Source organism: Carex rostrata, chromosome 14, assembly GCF_964058835.1.
Source record: "Carex rostrata chromosome 14, lpCarRost1.2, whole genome shotgun sequence".
Lineage (NCBI taxonomy): Eukaryota > Viridiplantae > Streptophyta > Magnoliopsida > Poales > Cyperaceae > Carex > Carex rostrata.
In genome coordinates, this window is record NC_135931.1 from 141,646 (window position 1) to 160,224 (window position 18,579).

At 35.9% G+C, this 18,579-nt stretch overlaps 1 protein-coding gene and 1 long non-coding RNA gene across 2 annotated transcripts; one reads left to right on the top strand and one right to left on the bottom strand.

Annotated features, from left to right (window-relative positions):
- Positions 1–666: 666 nt before the first annotated feature.
- Positions 667–15,554, top strand: LOC144565483 (uncharacterized). The gene is made up of 15 exons (XM_078315250.1): positions 667–1,594; positions 2,895–3,026; positions 3,109–3,239; positions 3,328–3,538; positions 3,965–4,202; positions 4,316–4,466; positions 4,560–4,906; positions 5,480–5,538; positions 10,823–11,719; positions 13,317–13,448; positions 13,531–13,661; positions 13,743–13,953; positions 14,316–14,553; positions 14,701–14,851; positions 14,942–15,554. The coding sequence occupies exons 1-15, from the start codon at positions 706–708 to the stop codon at positions 15,290–15,292; spliced, it is 4,269 nt and encodes a 1,422-aa protein (XP_078171376.1). The 5' UTR covers positions 667–705; the 3' UTR covers positions 15,293–15,554.
- Positions 8,252–10,318, bottom strand: LOC144565056 (uncharacterized). The gene is made up of 2 exons (XR_013514829.1): positions 10,112–10,318; positions 8,252–8,623 (listed from the first exon to the last, which is right to left on the bottom strand). It is a non-coding gene; the product is annotated as an uncharacterized LOC144565056 (long non-coding RNA).
- Positions 15,555–18,579: the final 3,025 nt, after the last annotated feature.

Genomic DNA, 18,579 nt, shown 5'->3' on the forward strand with positions numbered 1-18,579 from the left:
TGAATGGAGAAATTGGGAATTGCAGGGTCAGCGTGATTCTCCAGAATCAGAGCAGATTTATTTCCCTCACCATGGGGCCTTCGGTTCTGTGGCCCTGTTTCTCAGAAGCTATAATATAATATAATGTAATGTAATATAATATAATATAATATCAAGGTTAATTAGTGTGTGAGGGAAAAATTTAGAATAGTCTCTGTAATGATTCCCACCAAACGGATCTTCTACTTTCAAGATTGTGTGACCATTTAATTTGTTTTTTTTGAAAAAACTGATAGTGGCTATGACCATTTAATTTGTAGAAAAACATTCACAACAGTTCAGATAATGAAATACGTACGCAAAGTTTTGCCTATACATTATTATATATCAAGCCCTGCCCTTTATTAAAATAAATAGACGTTAGAAAACAAATATTATTTGACACACAATTAGAAAAACAAGTTACAAAATTAAGAAATGAAAGAGTAGTTAATGGATGCATGTTTTAATTAATCACACAAGGCAATGTACGTACATAGTTTGAGATGACAAAAGAAGAAATAGAAATATACAAGTCAACGCTTGAATTAGTCTTCATATATGTCTCCTTCCTGACCAATTTGATTTCCAGGGCAAATTAACCCATAAAATTAAGATTTAAGACCCCACGTTCACGGTTCACCCCCTTCCTTCCCATTTCCCATTTCCCATTTCCCAAGCTGAGCAATGAAATTCCCCGACCTTAACCTTGCAGTACTCCTCCTTTCCGCCTTCCTCTTAATTTTTGTGGGCTCACCTGCACCTGCTGCCGACGCGGCCGATGTGCTGTATCAATTCTGTGGAACAACCGGCAATTACACAGCCAACAGCACATACGACTTGAATCTCCAAACCCTCCTCACCAACCTGACAACCAGCGCCACTAATATTTCTTCTTCCTCCAGTTTTAGTTTAAATTTTGGCTTTGCAAAGAATACAGTAGGCAGCGTTCCCAATCAAGTCTTGGGGTTAGTACTCTGCCGTGGGGATGTCAACTCCTCTACCTGCTCTTCCTGCCTTTCTCAAGCCACTCAGGAAATCCAAAACCTCTGCCCTTATTATAAAGAGGCAACTATTTATTATGATTTCTGCCTCCTCCGCTTCTCAAACCAAAATTTCCTCTCTTCAACCGACAATACCAATCAAGTCTATATGTGGAACACTCAGAATGTCACAGGATCCAAAACCCAATATGATAATTATGTACGCTACCTTATGAACACCACGGCAGACTATGCTGCTTTCAATACATCAAAAAGGTTTGCAACAGGACAATTGAATCTCTCTCATCAGTCCTTTCCTGCTGAGACAAATGGATTGGTACAGTGTACACCCGACATGTCTACTTCAGACTGTGCATCATGCTTGAATAATCTAATTGATGTGATACTGAAGCAGTTTAGTGGAAGGCAAGGAGCGAGAATTCTTGGTGTGAGGTGTAACATACGCTATGAAATTTACTCATTTTACAGCGGTGTATCATTGTTGTCGCTTACGCCTCCGATTGAGAATAATGCACCGGCTCCAGCACCAGCTATCACACCTCCGCTCATCAATCCTCCTCCTCAACCTCAAGGTATGGAATTAATTAAACAACTACTGTATGTAGATATATTTTACTTATGCAAGTATATATTAATATTTGCAGTTAATTAATTAGCCTTTGCAGTTAATTAATTAGCCTACCTAACAAAAAAGATTTGGGTAATTTGTTAATTAGTTAACTCGGTCGATCCGACTTGATGATACAAATTAATTTTCGTGAATAGGAATAGGTCGATTGGTCCAATTTATTTAATTTATTTAGTACGTAATGGTCAACTGCATTGACGGTGAAATTAATTAATGTCAGTGTATGTAGAGTAGAACTCACCGCGATGAACACGGAGCCAACGCCAAGCGTATACAAGTATTATAATTTAATTAATGGTCTAAGCTTATCGGAAAACAGTTAACAGGGGTATTGTCCTCAGGCCGAATAAGTAATTTAATAATTACGTGGACTTGTTTATTACAAAATGTCACACGACGGGATTTTGGTTAAAGTCTTCTAGTTGTCCTGAGATATCGGAGAGGATACGAATTTGCACCAGACACATCAGATGCAAATTGCAGGTTGTGCGTGCAATATCATGAGATGGGTCTGTTCTGTTCTGTTCTGGTGCTTATGCTCAGAAAAGAAACAGGACAACTGCTGAGCAGAGGGACCGATTGGAATTCAGTCAGGTACTATTTAAACATAAGAGTCCGTTTTTGAGATTCGTGCAGAAAGATTAATTATAGATACGGTAGGGGAGGTGATCCGAATTCAGGCAGGTTACAACTTAATTAGAGGTAGATGATTTGATTTGATTTGGTCCCTTATCATTAAGTTGCCGTCTTTATTTGTGGAAGAAAAAGTTATGGCTGCTGAGTGCTGACTTGGAAGTTTGAACAGAATAGTCGCCTACTCGATCACCTGCTCTGCACATCGTTCGACTGTTCAAGGAAGAAAACAAGTTAGATATATATATCTATTTGGTTGATGTGGCCATGTGGGACAGACATCTGGTCGTGCCATTGGCCTATAGCTAGCCCCCTCTAGATAATGAACGCGTCATTCCAATGGACCACTTAATTACTTCACCATCTGTCTATTTCAAATTCAAAGCAATTAATACTAGACTATTAGTTCACCCACAAGTCTTGAATGAACGTTCCAGATATATATATAGTTGATCGATGCACATCTATATTCATTTCATAATTAATTCTAATACTTACATCCATTTTATATACTCAATTATACATTGTCGTCAAAAACAAAAATTGTTCAAATCAAATCAAAAGGTGTTTTACTTTACACGTGTTTGTAAGCTCTCAAGTGTTTTATGCAGGCAAGAAGAAAACTTCAACTGCTACAATTCTGGCAATCACTTTACCACTGGTCCTCGCTTTTGTTGTAATCGCTGGTCTCTGTGCCTCCCTTATAAAGAGGAGAAAATCAGGACTTACAAAACCATTGCTGAGTAAGAAAGATCATTTTATTTGATCGACTTTGTACTCAAGTAAGCTTGTCACATGCTGATTAGCTTTCGTGTCAATGTACAGATGTAAGTAATCCCGAGGAGATCAAAAGTGTTGAGTCACTACTTCTCGATCTCTCTGTATTAAGAGTAGCGACAATTGATTTTGCAGAGGAAAACAAACTTGGTGAAGGTGGATTTGGAGCTGTATATAAGGTGGGAATATATATACTCAAATTAACTTCATTGCTAATTAATTATCTGAACATTTATTGTATCTAATTACTTTTAATTTTTCCATTAGGGTGTACTGCCTGATGGCCGAGAAATAGCAGTAAAGAGGCTCTCTCAAAGTTCCAGCCAAGGAATGGGCGAATTGAAAAATGAGCTACTTTTAGTAGCAAAGCTTCAACACAAAAATCTTGTTAGACTTCTTGGTGTTTGCTTGGAGGGCCAAGAGAAATTGCTTGTTTATGAATATGTACCTAACAAAAGCCTTGATCAAATTCTTTTTGGTAATACTTGTTTCTCTCTCTATAAGAAAAAATTGTGTTTCAAATAAATTGTTGATTTCTAATTCTAAAGTAACAGCCATAACGTTAATAATCTGAAGTACTGTTTGGTGAATTTTCAGTTTTGCTGAGGTTTGACCCAATTGCCCAAACCAATGAGTATGGTATTAGCCCTGACAAAAATAGTTAAACATAGTCCTTAATTAGTCCCATACCCACAAACTCTATCTGTAGATACTATGTTTTTTTGTTAATTTTGTTTCCCAGATTGTAATTGTTGGCTTTAATTATTTGAAAATGCAGAGTTTCGGCCATATATACATCATATACTCTATAAATTGTAGATAGCTATCTATGTATAGTAGTTGAAAATGTTGGAAAAATTACATTGCTAATCCTAAATAAGGTCCTCATTGTCTGCTTTTGTAGATTCTGAGAAGCGGTACCTACTAGACTGGGGAAAAAGGTACAAGATCATTTGTGGAATTGCAAGAGGGCTGTTATATCTACATGAGGATTCTCAACTAAGAATTATTCACCGAGATCTGAAGGCAAGCAATATCTTGCTCAATGCAGAGATGAACCCAAAGATATCCGACTTTGGTCTAGCTAGACTCTTTGGAGGAGACCAAACTCAAGAGATCACAAATCGAGTTGTAGGAACATTGTAAGAACTCAATTATATTACAAGTACTGTACAGGTATATATTGCAGTAATATACATAATTGTTGAATTACCATAATAAAACTGACGTTGATATACATAATTTGTTGTACTAGTGGATATATGGCTCCAGAGTATGCAATGAGGGGCCACTTCTCGATCAAGTCAGACGTTTTCAGTTATGGTGTTTTAGTTTTAGAGATTATAACTGGAAAGAAGAACAGTGGTACATTTGAAAATGATGAGACAGAAGATCTCTTGAGCTTTGTAAGTAGTACAACTGACCCTCTGTATCTATTATTTTATAATCAACAATGGAACTGTATACTAACAACATTGAAATTACCATAACATATATAGGTATGGCAGCACTGGACTAATGGTACCATTACAGTAGTAGCAGATCCATCTTTAGGTCAGTACTATCCGAGGAGTGAATTGTTGAGATGCACACAGATTGCGCTGTTGTGTGTCCAGGACAACCCGGCAGATAGACCATCTATGTCAACTGTGGCCGTGATGCTTAGTAGCGAAACAGTGTCTCTCGAGACTCCGTCTAACCCCGCATTTTGCATTGCAAAGAGCAGTATACGTGCTGGCCCCTTCTCAAGTGTGTTTAACAACAATGGAGGAAACAATGACAGGTCATCAGGCATGTCTGTCCCAATGTCACTAAATGAGGTTTCAATTACTGATATTGAACCCAGGTAGATTGTAAATTAAGGTTAGAAATGCTGTGGTTATTTTGAGGACAGTGAAAGTCAACAAGGTGTACTCAATGAGCAGCAACAATTTAGTATATGTTAATTCTTACTACTAAGCTTTGTAAAATTATAAGGTCGCTACCAGGGCACATTTTCCTTTTCTTTCACATTTTTTCTCTTGTGCAATTGTAAGAAGTCATATGGAACTGAGTCAATACTTCGATCAAGTACTTGAATAAATTTGTTTCATGGAATTTAGTAACTTAATTAAAAGACTTATACATATTCAATTTAAATTTTGCTCTAGTTGGTTCTTTGTTTTGTCCATTTTTTTTTGTCTTGATTACTCATATATTCTTCAGACAATTTAAAAAAAAAAACAATTTAGTACTTAAAAAACAATAGGGAAACAGTCAAACCTGATATAATAGAAATATGATTGCAAAACCTAAACCTATACATCAGTTCTCTTCCATCCGAGATGCATTCCCTTTACTGCCGCACATTGCACCACTACTTACAATACACACCAGAGTGCAGCTCATAGCTAGGGACTGAAGATGAACTTCTTTGGAGGTGGACTTCTCATGGATCCTACACTGCTGCCTCGGCCTATCAAGCCTTGATGGCTGGCGGTAAGATAGGCCGGGTGGAGTTACACAAAGGTTTCGACGTGTAGGATCCTGCTGAAGGTGCGAATATTTGTTTACTTGACATTGAAACAAAAAAATTCTCACGCATGATCAAATGGCTAAAAGGGGATTTCACTGTGAGTTGCCATGTGTTCTCTGCACTGCATGTGCTTGTGAAACTGCTAACCACTTACATTTTCAATGTGCTTATGCAAATTCTGTTTGGAACCGATTGTCTAATCGCTTGGGATATAGACTAATGGTGTTAGGAGATTCTATTGAGCAGAATTGGTCCAGGTCTAAGCGTTCAGCTATGGCAGCTGGAATTCAAAATGAAAGAGGCTGGATTGTATGCTTTAGCATAACCATGTGGTTTGTGTGGAAGCAAAGGAATGAGGTCTTTAGAGATAAGGTGATGCCTTCAATGAATTTAGTTGATCGAATTCATGAAAAGAGAATTTTGTGGATGCAATTTTGCAAGGGAAAATTGAGAAAGATATGAGAGGTTGTAAAGAGAGACAATGGATGTAATTTTTATTATTATTATTTTTTTTTTGGTTTGGTAGCTTCTACCAACATTGTCAAAAAAAAATAATAAAAAATCTGATTGCAATCTTCCACTTTATCCCTTTCAAATACTATAACAATCTAATAATTAAACCAGCTTTCAAGACGACCAAACTCAAGAAATACTTTTAATATGTAAAATAATACTATTTTGTTATTTTTTTGTTATGTAATTTTCTTTTTTCATGTAAGAGACTATTTTTATTATACATGATTAGTTAATAGATATAAATCTGATAAGTTAATTCAACATGATTAGTTAATAAGTTTAAATTCGATAAACTTAAAAAACGAGTTATTATTGTTCTCTAGCAGGGTTAAGGGTCCTTGCGTTTATGCCAGGTCTATGATGAATAAAATAAAGATGAAACTTTGATACTGTACTTTGATACCTGTTAGAGTGTTCAGTATCTGATTTATTGAGTTGAGTGTGCTTCTGAGACCAAAAATGATATTTTGGGTTTATTTCGGGTAAAATTGTAATTTTACTTTCCTCTTTGTCAGACTCCTCGTTAACAGTGTACGCAGTGGCGTAGCCAGGATTTTCATTAGGGGTAGGCAAAATAAATTATTATTATATTAATAATTATTATTATTTTATTTAAATAATTAAATTATAAAATATTATTAAATAATTTTCATTGGAAGCGGAATCGGTAATTAACCATGAATTAAAATCGAGAAAATTGGTAGAAATCCATCGAATTAGATCGAAAACTCGATTTTTTTGAAAGTTTACTTTGAAGCATAGTTCACAAGACTCTTTTATTAAAATTCAGCTCATTTTGAATAGTTAAACATAATAAAAATATTTTAATGCATTACATTAAATTTCAGTATATTACTTTATAAAATATTTTAGTCTATTACTTTCACAAAAAATAACAAATTTGTGGTCCCACGATCATACCATTCTTATTAACCTTCTTCTTGTCGGAATATTTCAAAATAGATTGATGAAAGACTATCAAAATTGTAACGACTCGGCCAATTTCACTAATCAAGAGTTTTGACTCAGTCAGGAGTAGACAAAACTCAAATCCAGAGATAGACAAAACCTAAATCCAAACCAACTATATATAAACTTGGTACCGTATTTCAAAATCCAGGGGTAGGCGGCTGCCTACCCCTGGTTACAGGTGGCTCCGCCACTAAGTGTACGTCGTTTTTTATATAATGGAAGAGATTTTTAGTCTGTTTTTTAATAATAAAAAAATGATAAGTTATTTGAATCTAATTCATTACTAGAGGTGTCAATGGTACCCTTTTATTTATTTACTGGAACCGCACCGTATTCAATAAGACGGATATGGATAAGATTTATTTTTCATAAACTTATCGGATACGGATAAAGATTTTTTTTAATTATCTAAACAGGTAAGGATACGAAGAAAGCCTATTCCGTACCCGTTACCCAATCAAATAATTATAAAAAAAATCTACCGTATTCGATAAGACAGGCATGAATAAGATTTATTTTTCGTAAATTTATCAGATACTGGTAAGGATACAAATAAAGCACATTCCGTACCCGTTACCCAATCAGGTAATTATAAAAAAATATGTGTGCATATATATATAAGTATCATATATGTACATAGGTAGGGGTGTAAACGAGCTGGCTTGGGCCGAGCTGGGCCTTAGCTCAGCTCGTTTATTTTGGCCCGAGCCTGGACCGAGCGAGCTGGACCTAGGTCATCCGAGCCAAAAACCCCTGGCTCACTCGTGGCAAGCCAGCCCGAGCTAGCTCGCGAGCTGACGAGCTAGCTCGCTAGGCTTTATTGGGCTGCTATTATACAAATTCAAAAATATAAAAATAAGAAAGCTCATTCAAAAAATTTAAGAAATCGTTCAGCAGGCACATCTTCAAGCAATTGAAGCCCGTATTCTTTCTTCTCAGACCAAAAATACATCAATTTTGCATAATTGCGTCTTTGAAAATGAAACTGGACTTAAAATTATACGGGGCTAAATCCTAAATCCACTGTAGCTTAACGAGCCGAGCTGACCCCTGGCTCAGCTCGTTTATTTTGGTCCGAGCCTGAGCCGAGCTGGCTTGTTAACAGCTCGGTCCACTACCGAGCGAGTTGTTAGCGAGCGAGCCATGAGCCACGAGCTTTTTTGACAGCCCTATACATAGGAGTCCGGCTCGCGTCAAAATGTTTGGATTGAAGCATTTATCCAACTAAGTTTAGAACCGTCAGATAAGCTTTTAAATTTACATTTTATCAGATCAGATCGCTGATGAAAAAAAAAAGGGAACGGAAAATTAAAATAGCGCTTCTTCATAGTAATGTTTTAATTTGTCTAATTTACATTTCACATACAAAAAATAGCAATATTCCTTTTGATGCAGGTAACAAACTCTTCAGACGTTCGGCATGTGAGGCAATTAGGAAATGTGCGAAAGAAATAATTTGAGGGGTGATCTGCACATATTACAAATTTGCCCATGGCGAGTGCCTCGGTCGTAGCAATGCATAGCACGTCGCTTACGCTTGGGTTTATAAACACCTTGTACCTGATAAAACAGAAGTGCAAATCTCAGAAATCAGAATTCCGCAAAATGAGTTATCAGTAACCCTATTGGCTATTCAAGTAGTATTAAGCAGTCGGTGGAAAGCACAAAGATCCGGATGTAGTTGGTATGAACCACTCCAACTTACCTGGTCAGTACCATAGACATTCAAGTTAAACCCTTCTATTCAAGCTAGTATTAAGTTTATTTTATCACCATTTAGATATAATTAATATTAAAGAGAGTTACCCCTAAAAGGATTATCAGATATTTGACACTTTGCCTAAGTCAGTCCTGGTTAAGCCTAATTAACTCTTTATTTTTCTATTACCCTCAGCTTTAGTTTCTCAAACAGCCTCGATACTGCTTATTTACCATGGACCCTTGATTTTGCAAATATGATTAAAAAAAAAAAAAACAAGCAAAAGCTAACCAAAATAAGGAAAGTCATATAGTTAAAACTGGTACACCTCGAACAAGGCCTTGATACATGGTGTATACCTGTCTTGACAAGTCCTATGAGCATCTAGAAATAAAAGAAGATGTATACAATCTCCAAATCCCTTATACACAGCTCTACAATTTGCAAATTACAAATTATAAATTTTAAGAGCAGAATTTAAACTGAAGCAAGCAATTGTAACTTCAGGAATAAAATGACTTCCCGTAGGACCTAGCAGAATCAACAAAAAACCCCTTACACATGGAAAAATTAGCATACCCCATTGATCTCTAAAGGCATAAGAAAGATGGATATTTCATTTGGCACTCTCTACAGTACAAATAAAGCAAGGAAAGGCAAGGTACCCTTGCCAAATAGACAACCGTCTGCTCGACCAGGTCTTGATGTTGCATCCCACAATATACGGTGATGTTGCATCCCACAATATACGGTGATGTTGCATCCCACAATATACGGTGATGTTGCATATTCAAACATTTCACTTATTCAGTTGAAATAAGCAAGCGATCGATGATGCTATTCGTATCACTATATATAACATTGATACCCTTGCCACATTGCTTCAAATTAGGATAATCTAGTATGAAATCCGAATAACAAATCCTTTTGAATAAATTCAAATTGATGTTTAGCCAACTGAGAATTTGGGACAGAGTGTACAGAAATTTTAGGTCATATGCTGATACATTGGTATCCAACAATTAAACCTCAGTAATGCAAAAGCTCTACTAAACCCAATTGACTTCAATTAAATCTCTCAATTTCGAAATAATTTGTAACAGGAAATAAGAATTGTAAAATAATGAGAAGGAGGCGTATGTGAATCCAATGCACTCATGGTCGAGGGATTCAATTAAAGTTATATCACCGTTCTTTCTTTTACTATCTGAACCAAAAATTGCTATAAATTTCACATCTGAACTTTTGATTAAACCCTCATACTCTAAATCAACTAATTAATTAATTAAACCTAAATATCCTAAAAACAAAACCAAAATTATTAAAGGCAACTGAGAGAGTGACTATACCGGAGGATCTCGTGCGGCTGGGGAAGCTGAGTCGTTGGAGCTGCGTGGAGCTGAGGCTAGATTGACTGTGCGGAGGAGAAGAGAGATAGAGAGAGAGGCGTAGGGTCGGGGTGAAGGCTTTCTCGTCTCTGGGCGGAGGAGGCGAGAGAGAGAGAGAGACGTGAGGAAAAGAAAGAGGCGGGCGGAGACGGGAGAAAAGAAAAAGGAAATAACGGAGCGTCGGTGTATATATGATTATATGTATATAGAGAGGGGCTGCCATGCTCTCTAAATTAGTTAATTTACCCTCATATTTTTAATTTCAAAGTTTAAATAATTAATTTAAATTTTTTTAACATGTTCTTTGTATTGAAATGTTATTAAGAGATCAAATTTTATATTTTTTCCAAATTATTTATTTATTTTTTTATAATTTTTCAAAATTAGTGTTTTTTTGAATTTTTCATTACTTTTATTTAATGAAAAACACTGATTTTATTTAGGTTTGGTAATTGTTGTGCATTTAAATTGAATTAAAGAATTATAAATAATTAAATAATATAAAAGGGCAGTGCTGGAGATAATGGAGTTGTGGACTGATTTTTCAGCGAGTGAAGAGCAGATTCCCATTGGACATTGGACATTGGACATTGGCCATTGGCCATTACCATTAGTCAATGCTTTGTCTTCGTATTTGCCAGGCCAAACCAAACCAAACTCCATAAATTAAAGGCCTTCCTTCCTTCTCACCCCAAAATCCACATCTTATCAATTATATTCCCACCATGAAATTACCTCATCTTATCATTCCACTCTTCTTCTTCTTCTTATTCCTTCTCTTTGCATCTCCCGCAGCTGAGGCTGCCGATGTTTTGTATCAATACTGCGGTACAACCGGCAATTACACGAGCAACAGCACATACCAATCAAATCTCCAAACCCTCTTGACTGACCTCACAAAAAGTTCCACCAATTCTACCACAAATTTTGGTTTTGCCAAGACCTCCGTCGGCAGTACTCCTAACCTGGTTTATGGGTTAGTCCTCTGTCGTGGTGATGACAACTCCTCGGTTTGCTCCTCTTGCCTCAATCAAGCCACTCAGGATATCCAAAATCTCTGCCCCTATAACAAAGAGGCAACTATTTACTACGATTACTGCCTCCTACGGTATTCAAACCAAAACTTCCTTTCATCCACTGACAATTCCAATGAGATCATTATGTACAATACCCAAAACGTGAGCGTGTCCTTTACCCTCTTTGATAATCGCGTTAATTATCTCATGAACTCCACAGCCAACTATGCGGCATTCAATAATTCAAAGAAGTTTGGGACGTCACAGATGAATTCCACTGATTCTGTTCCAGTGATAATGGGACTAGTTCAGTGTACACCGGACATGTCAGGCACAGACTGCAACTCCTGCTTGCAAAGTCAGATCGATCTCATGCCCAAATATTTCAGTGGAAAGCAAGGAGGAAGAATTCTCGGTGTGAGGTGTAACATTCGGTACGAGCTTTATTCATTCTATAGTGGGGCGGCGCTGCTAACAGTTACAGCTCCAGCAGCTTCGGCTCCGGCTCCGGCTCCAAGTCTACCACCTCGAGTAACAAACCCTCCTTCGGAAGGTATCAAAATAATTAACTTCTCTAAGCACTTGTGATTCTTTGATCTTAATTTGCTCTTTTAGTTTTAGTTTTGGTTGAAAAGTAAAATTATTTTATTGAAAGAAACGAATTAATAGTGTGAATCGGATACTAATTTCTAAGTACACGTACGTATTGACGTATAGGGTATATTATTATTAGCCCGTCAATTTTTTTCCGTGGAAAATTAATTTTCCCCCAAAACAAAATTCAGAGGCAGAGGCAGAGGCAGAGGCAGAGGTAGATAGATGATTGATTTCAAACCCATTTTGGTCCTCTAAACATTAATTGCACGTACACTTGCCGTCTAGCACAGGCAGGCAACTGTCTTTAATTTGTCTTTATTCTTTATTCTTTATTCTTTATTCTTTATTGCTGGAAGCTAGAAAACGTTATTACTGATGACGTGGCAGTTTGAATAGTCGTCACTTGCTCATTCATTCAATTCGTTAGTCAATTACTTTACTTAGTTATAACATGCCACCTGTCCTATGTTTGCTGACTGAACCTCTGTTCTGTTCTTCCTGATAAGTTTTGTTTAAATTAATCATAAATTATTGTTTCGTATATAACTAACTTGAATATAATTATATATAGAGAGAATTAATAAAATGGATTGTTGTTTGTTATCAATATACAAATAGGGACATGATCCCTATTTGTTGAAAAGAAGAAATTAAACTAGTTGTTTAGTGACAGCAATTCCCAACTCCAATTGAAGGTAATTAGATATTTAGTTGGTTGATGTAGCCATGTGGAATGAGAGACAGCCTTCCAATTAAAATCGGTCTAATTACTGTTAGTAGTCAACAATGGCCCCATCAATCAATCAATTACTTAATTGTGAAAGATGAAGGCGCGTGAAACAAATACAATACACTCACTATTCATGGATATGAGTTGACTGGAAGACGGACTTTCAGGTAAGGCCCAAGTTGGAACTTAACTAACAACAAATATGGATACCCAGATACTTAAAACTTAAAAGTCCCGGTCTTGCCCATCTACAATATCTTTTGAACCAGTCACCAATTTAGCTAGCTAGGCCTAGCTGGATCGATCGATCGCACCCACAAGTTTTCTACAACCAAATTATAATAGAAAAATAAAAGAAATTAAGTTATTAAATTTAATTTGCTAAGTTATTAATTTTGGTCCCTCAAACGCCTGATGTCCATCTATCTAGCTTTGAATCGATAATTGCATCAGTGGGCTGTGGATGGCATGGGCTGCAGTATTTTAATTTATAGCTTTCAATATATGTACGTGCTTAATTTCTACCAAATTACCATTTCTTGCATAATACTATTTAAAATCATTCTTTAAACCTTGTTCAAAATTCAAATTGGCACGTTGGATAGCATGTCATATATATAGTGTGAGTTGATTGACTGTATTTTATGCCCGTCTTGAATGAATAATATTACTTGTTTAAGATAGTACGTTCTGAAGTATATATTCATTTCGTAATTGCAATACAACCATTTCATATATATTACATTATTGTTGTAAAAAATTATTCAAATCAAAAGGTGTTTTACTTTACATATGTTTGTAAGCTCTCAAGTGTTTTATGTAGGCAAGAAGAAAACTTCAACTGCTACAATTCTGGCAATCACCGTACCACTGGTCCTTGTTTTTGTTGTAATCGTTGGTCTTTATGTCTGCTTCTTAAAGAGGAGAAAATCAAGGTTGACAAAACCATTGCTGAGTAAGAAAGATCACTTTATTTGATCAACTTTGTACTCAAGTAAGCTTGTCACATGCTGATTAGTTTTGGTGTCAATGTACAGATGTGAGTAATCCTGAGGAGATCAAAAGTGTCGAGTCACTACTTCTCGATCTCTCTGTATTAAGAGTTGCGACAACTGATTTTGCAGAGGAAAACAAACTTGGTGAAGGTGGATTTGGAGTTGTATATAAGGTAGGAATATACTCAAATTGACTTCATTACTAATTATCAAGACATTTATGGTATGTAATTACATTTTTATTCTTCTATTAGGGTGTATTGCCTGATGGGCGAGAAATAGCAGTAAAGAGGCTCTCTCGAAGTTCAGGCCAGGGAATGGGCGAATTGAAAAATGAGCTACTTTTGGTAGCAAAGCTTCAACACAAAAATCTTGTTAGACTTCTAGGTGTTTGCTTGGAGGACCAAGAGAAGTTGCTTGTTTATGAATATGTACCTAACAAAAGCCTTGACCAAATCCTTTTTGGTAATGTTTTCTTTCACTATATTTTAATTTTGTTGATTCCCAATTCTAGAGTAACCACCATAACGTTAATTATCCCAAGTATTGTTCGGTGAATTTCAGTTTTGCATAGGTTTGACCATAACAAATGAGTAATGTATTAGCCCAGACAAAAATAGTTAAACATAGCCATATATAGTCCCTTACCAACCAATTGTGTAGATACTATGCTTTCATGGTGATTTGGCTTCCCAGATGGACATGCAGAGTTCTGAGCATATATACTTGATACCTTATAAATTGTAGATAACCATGTATAGTAGTTCAAATATTGGGAAAAACACATTTCTAGTCCTAAATAAGATCCTCATTATCTGCTTCTGTAGATACCGAGAAACGGCACCTACTAGACTGGGGAATAAGGTACAAGATCATTTCTGGAATTACAAGAGGGCTGTTATATCTACATGAAGATTCTCAGCTTAGAATTATTCACCGAGATCTGAAGGCAAGCAATATCTTGCTCGATGCAGACATGAACCCAAAGATATCGGATTTTGGCCTGGCTAGACTCTTTGGAGGAGACCAAACTCAAGATATCACAAGTCGAGTTGTAGGAACATTGTAAGTATATGTCACTCAATTATATTATAAGTACTGAATGTACATGTATATATTGCAGTAATTGTTAAGTTTTACCAAATACTTCATTATGATCCCCAGAATTACCATAATATATAAACTGACATTGATAGACATACTTTCTTGTAGTGGATATATGGCTCCGGAGTATGCAATGCGGGGCCACTTCTCGGTCAAATCAGATGTTTTCAGTTATGGTGTTTTAGTTTTAGAGATTATAACTGGAAAGAAAAACAGTGCTACCTTTGAGAATGATCAGACCGAAGATCTCTTGAGCTTTGTAAGTAGCAACACTGATCCTCTATATTTATTATTTTTATAATAAGCAAAGGAACTGTATACTAACAAAGCTGAAATTACCATAACATAGGTATGGCAGCACTGGACCAATGGTACCATTACAGAAGTAGCAGATCCATCTTTAGATCAGCACTATCCAAGGAGTGAATTGTTGAGATGCACACAAATTGCGCTGTTGTGTGTCCAGGACAACCCAGCAGACAGACCTACTATGTCAACTGTGGCCGTGATGCTTAGTAGTGAAACAGTGTCTCTTGAGACTCCATCTAGGCCCGCATTTTGCATTACAAAGACCAGCATACGTGCTGGCTCATTCTCAAGTGGATTTATTAACATTGGAGGCAACACTGACAGGTCATCAACCAAGTCAATCCCGATGTCACCAAATGAGGTTTCAATTACTGATATTGAACCTCGGTAAATTAGAAATTAAGGTTAGAAATGGTCTGGTGGATTTGAGGACAGTAAAAGTCAACAAGGTCTTATTAATGAGTAGAAGAGATAGTATATTATAATTCTTAGCATTAAGGTTTTGTAAAATAAGGACGGTCTAGAGCACATTTTCTTTTTCCTAAATAGGTTTTTCTCTTAAGAAATTGTAAGAAGTTATCAGGAACTGCGCCACTACTTCGATATAAAGTACTTGAATAAATTTGCTTCAGAGATTTTTGTAGCTTACAAAAGTTATACATGTTCAATTTAAATTTTGGTCCTACCGTCCCTGTTTTGCCCTGAAAAGCACAATACATGAGAGATGCTGGAAGTATATCCAAATAGCGGTCCTTACCATGGTCCTGAAATACCTTATTCTGACTTTAGTCTCTTGTTTACAGTGATCCGACTTTTGGTAGCACTTAGTCAACTCGGAGCAGATCTCATATTCTTTAGAAAATTCAGAAAAATAAAATCAACTCAGTACTTAAAACAATATAGTGAAACAGTCGAAGAGATATATGGAAATAAGACCATACATTTATGCATCTTTCACTCTAAACATTCAAGAAAAAGTATTGAAGAAAGAGGCAATTTCATTCTATTCAATTGTGTTTACATTTACAGAGAGCTGGGTCTTATATAGAGAGTAGTAACACGCCTACTGTTTTTGTGAAAGTCAGCAAAGCTGACAATTCGATTGATAAAAAGTTATTTACAAATAACATGCCTACTGTTAAACCATCTTCATTTGCTCAAGTGCATGAACTTTCCAATTTTCAATGTAGCGAGTCAAAGATATTATGTTATTTAAATGATTTGAAATTTTTAATTGAACTTGCCAGCAATAATTCTTAGCAGCACCATAATTTTTATGATTACTTACAATACAAAATGAAATTCCGGAACTTGAATTTATTCTCAGAATGAAGCTCAGTCAAGGCTCAGAAACCATAGGTCCACAAAATTAAACGTGCCAGGTCAAGTGTTGGATGGTATAACTGTCTTGGGAACCTCTTGCCTCATTTATTTTGACTTGTACATGTAAGCAATGCTTTCTCATTTTTCCCGTATTTGACCTTTGCAAATAAACTTCTTGGAAACTGAGCCATGCATCTCATTTCTTTATTTAACTGGTATGTACCTTCTGTTAGTTTGTAATAATTTAGAAGTCAATAATACGATAAATTAATCATAAAGCTTTGTTCATGAATTGAATGTTTATTTATATATCATTTTGTTGCCTTGAGTATTATTGCATTTGTGGATCATTTCGAGTTCATGACTGAAATTGTGAAACTCCATAATATAGATAATATATACTCTTAAAAGGTCACTGACCAAGGTAATTAGCAGGAACACTAATTACCGCTATAAGGTTAGTATGTGGATTAAAAGATGGTTAAGTTTTACAAACCACCTGACACGAATGTCATTTTAATCACATAGATACATGTTCTAGGAACATGGTATTTGACAGACCCCGAATGAAACATTAAATAGAATTGTGTTCGTGTCATTTATGTTTTCATTCAGTGTCAAAGTTCTACAGTATGAGGTATTTATCGTTCCCACTAAGAAATATATATGAGTGAGTGTTATCTAACGCTGTCCGTAAAAAGCAGCCATAACGATAGCATTCCCATATGTATAACTTAGCTGAGGAAGTGATAGTCTACCAAGAATACTACTTGTCCCTCGTATCTCTATACGAGCTATAGCATCACTGGGCCCCTTGATAGAGTTAGATTATCTGCATGCGGTATAATTACAAGAGTAATTATATTTGATAATCTACTCAAGATCAAGAAAAGATACAGTTACCAAGGATGACACACAGCTACCTTGAAACTGATCTGATAGCTATGAGGCAGAAGAACTGACACAAGTAAATTGTTTACTGGATCGTGATATTGTACAGTACAGCATCATCTGTGTAATTGGATGGTCATGATGTGTTGCCAGATGCCACCCATGACTAACAGAAGTTAAAACAGTTTTAACTCTGTTTACCAACATAACACAGATCCTATTGGGTCACACCATATAGGAGCTACTCGGAGAATCTTACTGATTAATTATAAATTGATTATAATTAATATTAAGATGGTTATAATTAATTATACGTGATATAATTAAATTATAAATGTCATTTAGAATGACAAGCAGAAACAACGGTTAATTTATAAACGTACACGTTACGTTGTATAAAAGTTACCGAACAATAACCGAAAAGAAATATAATTGTACATGACAATTATATATATATGATTTGGAATTTTAATTGTTAATTATGGGCTTGAATTATGGATTTAAAAGCCCAAAATAATCAAAGCCTTAATTAAAATTAAAGGCCCAAAGTCAAAGCCCAAAATCAAAGCCCAACACTATTCATGCCTTAATGGGCCAAGGGTATTTTGGTCATTTTCACCCTATGCCGACTTCCCTTGTGTTGACATGTGTCATGTGAGGTGGCAAGGGTATTTTGGTCATTTCACATGATAAAAGGATGAGGTGTCAAGGGCTTTTGGTAAATAGATTTGTTTTGAGGGGTATTTTGGTCTTTTGCCAACCTCCTAAAAAGTCTATAAATAGAGGGGTAGGGGTAGAGAGAAAGACTCACTAATTCACGTGTTAATCTGATTACTTCGTTGATCGGTTTTCCCTCTCTTCCCTGATTTCGGTTATTACGAGATTCGGAAAAATATATTTTTAGATTCTGCGGTATTTCATGTTTTGCTTTATTAGTAAAACGGAATAACTTGCATTCTTAAATATATTTAATCTGTCTCTTTTTTGGTGAATAGTGTTTCTGCAGAATTCCGCGGTTTACGGTATTTCTGGCAGAAGAAGTAAATCGCTCTCCGGTTAGTCCTGGTGGATAACCAATAGAGGTATCACACGTGTGATACTGCGAGTCGATTCCATCCCTGGTGAGGCTCTACTCGCTCGGTCTGCATTCCAACTGAGATTTGGAATCAAGGTATAAATTGTTATATTAATCTATTTAATTTGTAAATAGATTTAATGTTTTAGGAAATCAATTATGGAGTAGATCTGTAAATAGGATTAAACGAATCTTCTTGATTCATTTAATCCGTAGCTTAAGTTAGATGTAAAAATTTTTGTTTTACTCTTTTCGCAGCTTAAGCTAATTAAATGGGTTTGAACCGTTCACGAAAACCCAACACCTTCAACCCTTGTATCTTTGACCTGTAATAGGCCTGGAAGCTGTTCATCTGAACCTTCATACTTTTCACTTGAGAGGCCTTAGCT